Raw genomic sequence first — 13,120 nt, 5'->3', positions numbered from 1 at the left:
GGCTTCACGCTCAGCTCAGAGTCTGCCTCAGTTTCCTTCCCCTTCCCTCTTCTGCCCTCTCTGCTTCTCCCCTCGCTCACTCTAAAATAAATAAAATCTTCAAATACACAGGTGTGTGTGTATAAAAATTGAGGAAAAGATGATAAATACATGCATCTAACTTTAAAATCCACTTCTGAAAACCCACACTAAAGCTATACAAAAGGCATAACTCTAACATGAAAGGAAGAGGAGAAAACAGTGATAGTTTTGGATGCCAAACAAGAGATGCTCAAGAAGTAACTGATATAGGAGACCCAAAAAAAAAGACAAACTCTAAGAAGACAGTGTCAGCAAGAACCAATATCATTGATACCTCTAAAGGGTTAGGAATTGGTGACCCCAGGTGATTCGAAAGTGTGGATGGAGGCAGGCAGTTAAAATGAAGATGAGATGAAAGCTGTTTAAGAAGCAGTTAGACCCCTAGCTCCTTCTCTCCCACTCCATCTGCCAGACAACTGCCCTTTCCTGGTCCTAATCCAAGACTGAAAGCTTGCTTCTGTAAGAGAACAAAACAGGGTTTCTAGACTAAGGAACATCAGGCACAGATAAAAGTGGCAGTAAAGTACGCTGAAATTTGTGACATTAGGTGAATTTATATATATCAAAACCTGAGATACCCTGTCAACTTCCCTAAAAGGTCCCCATAACATGCTACCAATCTAATGAGCCTAAGGGAATAACCCTAATTCTGACATCAAAGATTCCTTAAAAAAAAAAAAAAAAACCATCCCAAGAAGAACAAAAAAAAAAAAAAAAAAACCCCATGTAACCAGATAATAAAACAGTGAAGCTCACAGTAGACAAAATCCAACCCACCCCTAGTCTTTTAAGTGTTAACCTTTTAGACAGTTTTAGTTCCATACTCTTGAACATGAGTAAACAATCAAGGATCACAGTTTAAAAAAGTCTCTAACGTGAAAGATGGGCAAGGGGGAGACAACATGGAGAAAAAAGAAACTATAATGATGAAAGGAGATTAAAAAAAGACAGCAGAGGATATTGTGTCTATGAAACAAGACCACAAGACTACAAAAAGGACAATTCCCAAAACAAAAAAATTCAGAAATTAGAAATATAAAATTTGATGGAAAAGCTGGAGGATAAACATGAAAAAACTTTACCAAGTAGAGGAAAAAGACAGAGGTAAAAAGTTGGCAAAATAAAGAAAATGGAAGGGCCAGTCCCTCCTAACACTTGAATAATGAGCTCCAGAAAGAAAGAGCTGAGAAAATAACTACCAATGAAATAATACAAAAAATTTCCCCAGAATTGAATAATAATACTTTTTGTGCTAAAGGATCCATGGAGGACCCAGAGCTCAATACTTAAAATACACTAATACCAAGACACATTATCAAAAATATCAGAGGTGCCTGCATGACTCGGTTAAGCTTCTGCCTTCAACTCAGGCAAGGGATCGGGGTGCCATCAGGCTCCTTGATCTGTGGGAAGCATGCTTCTCCCTTTCTCCCTCCCTCTACTTGCGCCTGCGCTTTCTCTCAAATAAATAAATAAAATCTTTAAAAAAAAAAATCAAAACACAGAGCTGAAGAGGAAGACTCCACAAACTTCAAAAAAGTAAATAACATACCAAAAAAGAAATAAAAGGAATCAGCATAAACTTCTCAACAACACTGAAATCAGAAGAAAGTAGAGGAACACTTTCAAATTTCTGAGGGAAAATTATCTCCAACCTTGAATTCTATGAACTATAATTCCAATGTGAGACCAGATTAAATACATTTGCAGACACACAGTTTTAAAATAACATGCCTCCATGTTCCTTTTTCATGGCAGAAGAAGTGTCACCAAAATGAAGGAACTAAGCCAAAAAAAGAGGAAATAAGAACTACAATGCCAAACAGAATCATCATCAGAATACTATAGGAGATCCCTGGATAATAGCTATGCATCAGGCTTTTTGCAGGGGTAACAAACCAGCACACATGGGAGCAGATGAGAAAGCTCCAGGTGACTTATTCTATAAAATGAAAATGACAGAATATCTGATATGCATAAGTATTTTTTGAAAGATTTAGACAACCAGCAAAGTAGTTGGGGTGTTATTACTGATATGTACACAGAAAACTGTGTACAAATGTACAAAACTATAAGCAAAGGAACAACAGAAACATTTATTAAATCAGAAAGACAAAAGGTTGTATAGGAAAAAGTAACTTTAGTTTATTAAATTGATTTCTAACAGCATACAGAGTCCGAAAACATAAATAATAACTACTAATCTAACAAAACTATGTATTAGAAGGATGAGAAAATGTACTTTTGTGTGATGTGGACAAGAGATCAAACACTGAATTCATCATCCAGAGTGGCAAGTTGATAAATACCTACACATTAGAATAATCAAAAAGTAGCAATATACATTATTACTTACAGACATGAAAGTAAATACCAAAAAATTAGTAAAACCAGCTGGTAGGTTAATAATGATTTCCTCTGGGGAAGGAAAATAAGCATCAGAAAGTTAAAGAATTAGTCAACCCTTTAAATTTTGTAAATATATAATTTTAATAAAAAATTTTAAAAATTAAACCAACAAATTGATATAATCTCAAAAATGATTATCAAAATGCTCAGACTAGTAAACATCATGAAAATATCTCTGCTTAGCAAGTTTACAAACTATCACATCTGTTCCTATACCTTTGATTTTCTAGCTCAACCTTCCTAGAAGGATTACCTTGTGCCATTAAACGAGGTGATTTTCTTGGTGACCTCACTGAATTTTCTTCTACTTTGTCCCTCAAATTCCTGTTAGGTAAAATCAGTTCTTCTTCATCAATGGTATCATTGCCACTTTCTTTACCGACTCCTTCGTCCATAATATCGTCAAGACCAACAACTAGAGAAAAAACAAAAACAAGAAAATTAATTTTAAAAATATTGAATACCTTAAGTATTTAAAGGCAGTTACAGAAAACATTGTGAGACATTTTAATGCAATACTACACTACACAGTCTTGAAAATCTAGGTCTGTTTCTATTATGTGATATTGCCACTATCAAGCTCCCAATTCAGCTTTACAAACTTTTTATTACTTTTATGAGGTAACTAGTCAGAGTAGCTAGGATTGTTCTTGATTTGACCTCCACTGTCACTCTCACTTTTTATGCACTGTACCTCTGTGAACATCATAAACAACTACACTTGAAATACTCAATTATCCCAATTTTGGTTAGAGTAGTATAAAAGTTTAATGCCCTGAAAAGCCTGTGATTCTAATTTGATGCTAGACCCAAAAGATTCTAGTCCTAAGTATAATTCTATTACTTAAAGATTTTATACTACATGTGCAGAAAGTAATATAAGTACACCTTTAAGTGGTAGCAAAAAAATATACACAGAGAGAAATGAAAAACATCATCTAACTTCCCCTCTCCCAAATGCTAAGAAGTAAAATGGTAGGTGCATAGCTATATAATTAAATTACCTTCTACTCAAATGAGAGAGCATTTCATTAAATGGGGAGGGAGAAAATATGGGAAAGGATCGGGGGACACTAAAGAAAATATAAACACTGTATTCACATTGTCATTGGGTTTATCTCTATATATAACAATTTTATTTAACTAGCTGACATATATAATTCTAAATATGCAGCTATATGAAATCTTGTAAAAAGAATGTGATTATTTAGATCAGAAGGCCTGGATTCAAATCCCAGCTAAAACACTTAAATAAAACTTGACCAAGTCACTTAACCTCTCTACTAGTTTCTTTATCTCTAAAATGAGAATAACAATACCTGTCCTACCTACCTCACAGGGCTGTTGTGAGGATCAAGTGAGATGATGTATGAGAACTCACTTTGTAAACTTTAGAGCACTATACAAATGTTAGTTATTATCTTCATCCTAGGGGTTAGAAGGAACCTCAAGAAGTTATCTAGTCCTCATCTTTGTATCCAAGAAGAACTTCAATTAAAAGAGCTCAACAAGATAGTGGTCTATCCTAAAATTTAAAGAGAACAAAATTCTTTATAAATATACTTTCAAATGGTACAATCTTTTTGAAGAGCACTTTGACAACAAACAAGAATAATGAAACTGCTTATATACTTTGACCAATAAATTATAAATAGAATAAATTATGGGAAAAAAAAGCTGGCTACAAAACACTGTGATCTTTGTTAGTAAAAAACAAATGCATGTGTATGTACATTTAGACAAACAGAAAAAAAGATTAGCAGAAAATAGATGAAAATTATGTTATTGTATAAAAGATAATATACTTTTTTCCTGTTTTCCGTATTTCCTGCTATATGCATGTATTACTCTCAAAAATAGTCTATGCTTCAATCACTATTCTACACCCTGAAAGCTTAGAGAAGAATACACTTCAGGAAAATGCATCAGGACTCACTTAAGATAGAATTAGAGGAGAAATGACCGGGAAGTTCAGTCAGAAGGCTCATCATGATGAAATACTTATGCTGTGACACATTCACACACATTCTCAAAAAATTTTTAATATTCATTCAAAAATGGAAAATTTAAGACTACTTTTCATATCAATTTTATATAAAAGCATATATACAATATATGCATTACAAACATACATAAATAGATTTAAGACTACTTTTCATATCAATTTTATATAAAAGCATATATACAATATATGCATTACAAACATACATAAATAGAAATGGATAGGGGAAAAAAAGCTCTGGAGTGTTATTAGTGATTATCTCTAGTGGTAAGGTAGACAAAGAATTTAAGTTTTTTATATCGTTTTACTGTCTCTGTGTTTTCCAACTTTTCTACAATCAGTGTGTATTTTGTATTATAATCAGGAGAGAAAAAGGAAAAACTCAAAAGAGGAAAATAGTCCAGGAGAAGAGCAATTGAAGCCTGATTAATAATGTTTGTTGACAGGGAGTGAAAAAGTATGTTCTGAAATTCAGGGCTATATTGCAAAGCAAAACTCAAAGGGAGTTAGAAAGCCAAATCCAAAGGTCAATTATTAGGTTTTATCCTACTCCATTTCCTAGTAGCCTCCCCGTGTAGCTGACCCATCTCCCCTTCCTGAATCCCTTTCTCATTTAGCTTTTGAACATCAACAACTTCCTATATCTCACTAGCTACTTCTCAATATCCTTTGATAGTGCTTCCTTTTCTTGAGGAAGAGATCTACACACTGGAGGACTTAAGGGTTCAGTCCTTCCCCATCTCTCTTCTTTATCTACACACAAAACCTGTTAAGTGATCTCATCCAGTACCATCTACACTTGGATGACTCAAAGTTATTTTCTCCAGCTCCAAGCTCACATTTGACTTCTGGAAGAGTATATAATTTGACATCTCCACTAGCTCTAATGGGTATCTCAAGGTTAGCATACTAAAAATAAACACTGCTTCTACCCATCCCTCTTCAATAAAACTGCCCCTCTTAAGATATTCCTGGTACTGGAACCTCCATTTACCCTGATGTTCAAACCCATAACTCTAGAACTTAGCTCCTTTCTCCTCATATACCACCATCCAAATGATCAGCATATTCTGCTAGTTCTATCTATAAAACATAATCACTCAGGATGCTTGGGTGGCTCAGTGGGTTAAGCAGGCCAGCTCTTGATTTCGGCTCAAGTTACGATCTCGGGGTCCTGGGATGCAGCCCTGCATTGGGCTCTGCACTCAGCTGGGAGTCTGCTTGAGAATTCTCTCTTCCCCCCTCTCCTGCCCGCCCCCCACCTCAGGTGCACTCTCTCTTTCTCTCTCTCTCTCTCTCTCTCTCTCACACACACACACACTTTAAAATAAATAATTTTTTTAAAAAATAATAAATAAATAAAATCTATCACTCATCTAACCATTTACCACCTCCACAGCTAACATTCTACTCAAATTACCATTATCTCTTATCAAAACTATACGATAACAGTGTCTCAGGTTCTTCTACTGACAAACACTCCCCATACACTCATCTCTCTCACACACACACACAGCTTACTTCCCACAGTCACACTGTGATCCTTCTAAAACATGAAGTCATATCTTGTTATCATTCTTCTGTTCAAGACCCTCCAAACTCTTACCACGGCACTTAGATTTATATCCAAAATCCTAGCCAGAGACCACAGGATCTTAAGATTTTCCCCAGTCAACTTCTCTATGACTCACTCTACTCCAGTCACGCTGGCTTTTGCTGACACAGGAAAACCTAAGATCATCTCAGAGTCTTTGTACTTGCTATTCCCTCTGCCTAGGGTGCTTTTCTTCCAGATATCCATGTGACTCACTCTCGTCAAGTTTTACCCAAATATCGTCTTCTCAAAGAAACTTTTCATAACAATCTTAGCCAAAACAGCATACGCTCCCATCACTGCCTACTGACCATTAGTGTACTTTATCCTTTAAAACATGTTTCACACTACCTAAATATTTGTTTATTAACTATCTTCTCCACTAGGATGTAAGCTTACAAGTCACTCTCTTATTCGTTGCTGAAACTTCAGAACCTAGAATAATAACCTGGTAATACAGGAAACACTCCAGAAATATTTGCTGAGCAAAAGAATTAGGGAAGGGGGGGGGCAGGAAATTTTAAATGTCAATGAGTGAAAGAAAAAAGGTTCTCACCAAAAGAAAGAAGTTGGAAAGAATAAATATGGAAGTGAGGCACTGACTTCACTTTTTGGATATACTGATGATACAAAGAAAAAGAGCAGGCAAAAGAAGCATCAAGGTAATACAACATCACACACAAAAAAAGGCTAAGGAGAATTTCAATGAAGTACAGATCAGGAAGGTTATTGTTACAGAGAAAAACAATGGAAGGAGGAAATCCACTAATTTGACACACCTAAGCAGAGGATGAAATGACAAGAGGTAAAAAAAAAAAAAAAAAAAAAAAAGTAAAGAATGACAACTGCAGTCTTTTATTTTTAAGAAGTTTAATGGTAAAAGACAAAGGTGGACAAACAAGGAAGTTAAAGGGACAAAAGATGGTTTTTCTATGTAAATGACAAATGAGAAAGGGAAATGGAAGGAGGTGAGGCAAGGAGAATCACCTTTCGAGAAACAGAGATGAGGGAATGGGAAGGGAGAGAGAATTTGGAAAAAAAAAAAAAAAAGAGGAGTGGGGCAGGAGGAGTGGGGTGGGAGATAGAGAAAATAAAGGGGAGGAAGGGAAAAATCAACAAAGATACTGCATGTTTGTATGTGCTAGAAAATAACTTAAAGGGTAAGTAATGCCTTGCAGTCCCATCATACAAAAACCCCCTAAATCAAAAACCTATGATTAGAATACCTAAGATTTCATTTGGGATATTTTTCAGAGTTGAAATTTCTAATATAGCCTTTTTTATACTTCTGCTCTACTTGGCAACACATTTCCTTCACCTTGAAAAGCCCATCTTTACATTAAATCAAGTTCTACATGGTCTCTAATATTTCCAGGGCTCTCATCTGAACAAGGCCCCCAACAAGTAAAGAACCTACTTAACTTCTCTGTGCCTCAAATTCTTCAATAAAATAGAGAAAATACTAGTGGGTCAGAGGGCTACTGTGATAATTAAATTAATATATATAAAACGCTTGGAAGTTAGGAAGCCCTCTATTAACTTGTTTCAGTCTCCCCCCCTTAGATATCCACTATCAAAACTTATGTATTCCTTCTTCCTCACTGCTTTTCTTCAATTCTCCCTAGAACGAATCAAATTTTTAAAAGTATCTGAAATTTCTTTCTTCTAATCCAATCATCTGACTAAAGTAATTCACATTGCAGAATGAACTCTGTGGCAAAACCCTCCCAATTAGGTATTTGTGTTTTAAACAGTTTAATCCAACTGCTTCTGCTAAGAAAATGAATAGAAGTAAAGGAGAATCTGGGCTGTTTTACCAACACTGCCTATTCTCAGGGACCTCCCACATCTCCTCCCTCCTGCCACAAGTATTTGATATCCACCTTTTAAATTCACTAAAATGGGAACTGTGGGTTATCAAAACAATGCAATGGCCCACATTCTTTAGGAGACAGTGTATGGTCATGCCATACAGAAAAAAAAACAATGTTTTTTCCTCCCTGCCAGATTTCCAGAATTAGATGCCACTCTCATTTTGAAATTTTGGCATAAAATATACCGTTATACTCAGAAATCCTTGAGTTTGCGTTCAGATCACATTAAAATTCCTCCCATCCTTATCCACAAATGGCCCTTATTAAATCTGCTGAGTTCTGGCGCCAGTCAAGTCTATGTGAAGTCCTCCTGACACTATTACTTTATTCCGGACTATTTCCAAACTATCTTTTTGGGAAGAGGAGGTAAATCAGATAAAATAAAACCAAATGATTTGGAGTTAAACTTACTGAATTTCTCAACAACTAGAATTAGTTTAAATCACTTTAATACCATATAAAAGAGAGAACCACAAATACAGTTAAGAAATTCTTCATTTTTGACATGCCTTAATTAATGCTGGCAGTACAAAGGCCAATCTCAACTACTTTTAGTTCCTCAACATTTACTGTATTACAAAAGTTGGCATTAAGTATCAGACTTGAGAAAAACCTAAAACCATGATGCTGCACCGTTGCAGCAAGAAGCTTTAGGGATCTATTTACAGGACTGATGAAGTAGAAAAAGAAATTATATGGGTATGTCCTCCTAACAGAGGCCCCACAGCTTTCTCCTCTAATACTGCAGAATACCACCCAGCCACTATTTAGATTCCTTTCAGTGAGAGTTACTTCCTTCACGGATGATACACCTATTCATTCCTAAAAGAAGCTGTGGCATGATATATATCAGGTTGTATGTTTACATAAAATGAACCATTTGGGGTAAATTTATCATTTTGATATTAGACATTCCTAACTTGAGAAATACAAATATTGCTACTATGCACATACAACTTTTTTTCCTCTTCAATTCCTTCTCTACAATAAACTTTAAAATAGGGACGCCTGAGTGACTCAGTGGTTGAGTGTCTGCCTTTGGCTCAGTATGATCCAGGGGTCCTGAGATCAAGTCCCACATCGGGCTCCCTGCATGGAGCCTTCTTCTCCCTCTGCCTGTGTCTCTGCTTCCCTGTGTCTCTCATGAATAAATAAAATCTAAAAAAAAAAAAAAAAACCAATGACCTTTAAAAACATAGGTTTACTGAGTCAAAAAATGAAAATATACATATTTTACTATTTTATATATCTCATCATATAGTTTTCCGTAAAGATTATAAAGAATTTACAGTACAAAGAGCTTCATATTAATAACAACTCACTGGCATGCAGTTTCAGATTTTTAAAAGAAAGAGTTACTAAAGAACCTTGAACACTTCACATATGTGTACTGCCTTTTTGTATTTCTTTAGCTCTGCCTATTCTCCCACTCAGGTTTAAAGATGCTTTTCTCTCCAATGTTTATGAATTCTTTATATAATATCTATGTTACCTACCTGATGCAAGTATTTTCCCTTGTTTACCTTATTTTAGTATTATTTGATGTCAATCTAAGCTCATTTTTCTTCAGAATGCTGTCTTCAGTTACTCTAGTACTATCAAATTATCCATCCTTTCTAAATCATCAAATTTAGAATGTATAATTTAACACATTCTAAAGTCTTATATTTAAACATGCACAAATATTTCAACTTTTGCCAAACTCAACTTCATACTTTGGGTAAAACTTATTAGTATGTCTTGGAAAGGTGATTTTCTATCAAGCAAGTATAAAAGAGAGACACTGGGTTAAAGCAAATTAGAACAGTATTTTCCACTGCAAATCTTCAGTCTTCAGTATGCTAAACAGGCATTGTATGAAGGAAAGAACTGCAAGTGGTATAATGTAATTGTTTTCCAAGTTGTATATTCTCTTACACACACACGCACCCCAAACATACACCAAAATGCTAATAATGGTTATTTTAGAGATTTTTCCTTTTTCTTATTCACATTTTCCAATCCATCTCATATAAAATAGTTCTAGAAAAAGAAGCTAGAAAGATACACATTAAACAAAGGCTTTCTATGTACAGGGAAATAGTATCATTGGTGCCACTTATTTTTTTTTTTTTTTTACCAAAGTTATAAATGCACACGGTTTTAAAGAGTTGTCTCTAGTTTCTAAAAATTTATTAGGAAAAACATTAATGCCCAGGACCCACTTCTCCATTTCTCCCACTAAACTTCAATTACCTCACTGGGAAAATGAAGACATGAACTCTTCATTGAAAGATTGCTGTAAAAACTGAATTAACTACATAGCTTCTAAGACAGTGCATGGTATGTAAATAATAAGATCTTAAATGGTAGCAATTATTAATGTATCTTGGAAGATTTTTTCAACTAACTTTCTGTAGCCCTAAGTGCCCTGCATCTGACCCCTTCTCAACTGTCTAAATAATTTCTCTTATTGCCAAGATCATTCTATCAAGCTAATGTAAAAGTGAGATGGTAATCATTCCCTAAAAATTTAACATTTTAATTCCATCCTAGAATACTATAAATTACTTACCTTTCAGTCAATTCCTTTAAAAATATTTACTGAGAAAAAAAAATATTTACTGAGTACCTATTATATGTCACATGTTGGCCTAGATTATTCTAGGTACCAATGATACAGAATAGTTAAGATGAAATGACCTGGTTTCTTCAACAAATGAATATTGAGAAAGGGGATGGGGGGGAAGGAACCTATATAGACTGATACATACTTGCATACTAACCAATTGGATGTATTAATCTTATTTCAATTCCAGTTCAAACTTAAAGAAAATGTTTAGGGAACTGGGTAAAAATGAAAGTTCAATTTAAAAATATTAAAAACTTTTTAAAAAAACATTTTGCTTATTTACTCATGAGAGACAGAGAGAGAGAGAGAGAGAGAGAGAGAGAGGCAGAAACACAGGCAGAGGGAGAAACAGGCTCCATGCAGGAAGCTGGACGTGGGACTCGATCCCGGGTCTCCAGGATCGCACCCTGGGCTGAAGGTGGCGCTAAACCGCTGAGCCACCTGGGCTGCCCAATATTAAGAACTTTTAGGCTGGGTAATAATATTGTGGCTATTTTTCTAAAATAAAGAATTTTTTTAAGATTTATTTTTTATTTATTTGAGAGAGTAAGCAGTAGAGAAAACATGAGTGGGGTGTAAAGGGCAGAGGGAATGCAATGTGGGGCTCGATCCCAGGATCTCAGGACCATAACCTGAGCAGAAGGCAGATGCTAACCAACTGAGTCACCCAAGCACCCCAATCCTTGTATTTTAAAGATACATGCTGAAATACTTACAAATGAAATTATAGGACTTCTGGGCTGTGCTTCAAATAATCTTGGGGCAGGGGGGTAGGTAAGGAGTAGGGTATAAATGAAATAAAACCAACTATTAACTGTTTAAGCTAAGTTACAGGTACATGGAGGTTGATTACACTATTCTCACTGCTTTGTTTGATGTTTTCCATAAAATGCAAAATTTTTAGAAACGGTTTCCATAAAGCTTCAGCTACATTTTAATAAGAGTGAAACAAGCATTTACCATATTATCTAAGTCTTAACACTTAAGAAAAAGAAGAAGAGTATGTGGAGAGGGGAACAAAGAATGGGTTTGATTTTTAAATAGAATACCCAAGGTCAGACGGGATGCCTGGGATGCCTGGGTGGCTCAACGGTTGAGCATCTGCCTTTGGCTCTGGGCGTGGTCCCAGAGTCCCAGGATCAAGTTTGGCACTGGGCTCCCTGCATGGAACCTGCTTCTCCCTCTGCCTGTGTCTCCGCCTCTCCCTGTGGGGGTCTCTCATGATTAATAAATAAAATCTTTTTTTAAAAGAAAGAAAAAAGAATACCCAGGGAAAGTTAGGGACACTTGTACTGGTTATTGCACAACAGCTTCTGACCCAAAGGTTAAAGCAAAGACTGAAATCTAGGCCCCCCTCTGCTGCTCTCCAAGCAGTGCACAGAAGAAACGGTGTCTTTTTCTAATTCCCAAAAAGGCACTGTATAGTCTAGAAGGGACTGGGGAGGACACTGCTGAGATGACTTCACAGCAAAAACCTACACCAGTTGTGGCAACAGCTTTCTAGAAACACTAAGACTGAAGAAGAAACAGCCTAGGATGTCAGAACAGAATGGGAGGCAGGTCTGTGTGGCTAGATTAGGGAAAGTGAGGGGAAGAATAGCAGGTAAAACTGCAGAGGTGTAAAGAGAAACTAAGAAGGGTCTAAACTACAAAGACTTTAACTTTTTTTCTCTGCGTGAAATAGAAAAGTTACCAAAAGCACTGTGAACACAAGGGTGGTATAACCTAACTTGGTAAAGGATTACTTTTGGTGCTCTTTTCAGAACAAGAAATCTCCAAGGGCAGAAGCTGAGAAGTCACTTAGAGACTAATGGGATAATCCAGGTGAGAGATGGTAATGGCTAAGACCACAGTGGTAGTGAAAAAAATGAGAAGTACAATTAGTCAGATTCTGGATATCCTGAAAATAAAGCCAACAAGATTTGCTGACTAACTGAATATGAAAATGTGAAAGAAAAGGATTAAGTAAATAATGACTTCAAACTTTTTTTGCTAAGCCACTCAAAAGAAGGACTTGCCATTTATACAGATGGGAAAGACTGTAGGAAGAAGTGGTACAAGGGGAACTAGGAGGTAGGAAAGTAGGCACTGAGTTTAGTTTTAGACATTAATTAAGATACCCAATAGACATACAAGTTTAGAAATTAAGAAGTTGAGACTAAAGATACATATATAAGTATATATATATATATACATATATATATGCACACACACACACATATACACACACACACACACACTTAATCATAAGGAGTATTTTTTAAGATCTTATTTTTACGTAATCTCTACATCCAACATAAGGCCCAAACTTAACCCCGAGATCAGGAGTCACATGCTCTACTAAGCTGAGCAAGCCAGGCACCCCATAAAAAGGTTTTAAGTAATAAAACTGGATAAAATCAGCACAACAGTTATAGAAAAAGAAAAGATATCTAAAATCTGAACTGAGATATTCCGATGTTTAGGAGTCAGGAAAATGAAGAAGAATATTAAAAGAAACTGAAAGAAAGAAGGCAGGAAGATGAAAGAATAAGGAAGAGAGTTACAAA

At 35.6% G+C, this 13,120-nt stretch overlaps 1 protein-coding gene across 7 annotated transcripts in view; it reads right to left on the bottom strand.

Moving 5' to 3' along the window:
• The window catches only part of PHF3 (PHD finger protein 3), a 77,137-nt gene that overhangs the window by 31,461 nt on the left and 32,556 nt on the right, over positions 1 to 13,120 (bottom strand). For 4 of the 7 annotated variants that reach the window (XM_038554429.1, XM_038554434.1, XM_038554431.1 and 1 more), the window contains one exon: positions 2,744 to 2,905. In XM_038554429.1, the coding sequence (XP_038410357.1) occupies positions 2,744 to 2,905 (162 nt within the window). Of the gene's footprint in view, positions 1 to 2,743; positions 2,906 to 3,822; positions 4,016 to 13,120 lie in introns of those variants that run through there. The other 3 variants (XM_038554432.1, XM_038554433.1, XM_038554435.1) reach the window with 3 other exon arrangements.

Source organism: Canis lupus, chromosome 12, assembly GCF_011100685.1.
Source record: "Canis lupus familiaris isolate Mischka breed German Shepherd chromosome 12, alternate assembly UU_Cfam_GSD_1.0, whole genome shotgun sequence".
NCBI lineage: Eukaryota > Metazoa > Chordata > Mammalia > Carnivora > Canidae > Canis > Canis lupus.
Note: the sequence above shows the minus strand (reverse complement) of the source record. Positions and strands in the feature narration are given on the sequence as shown.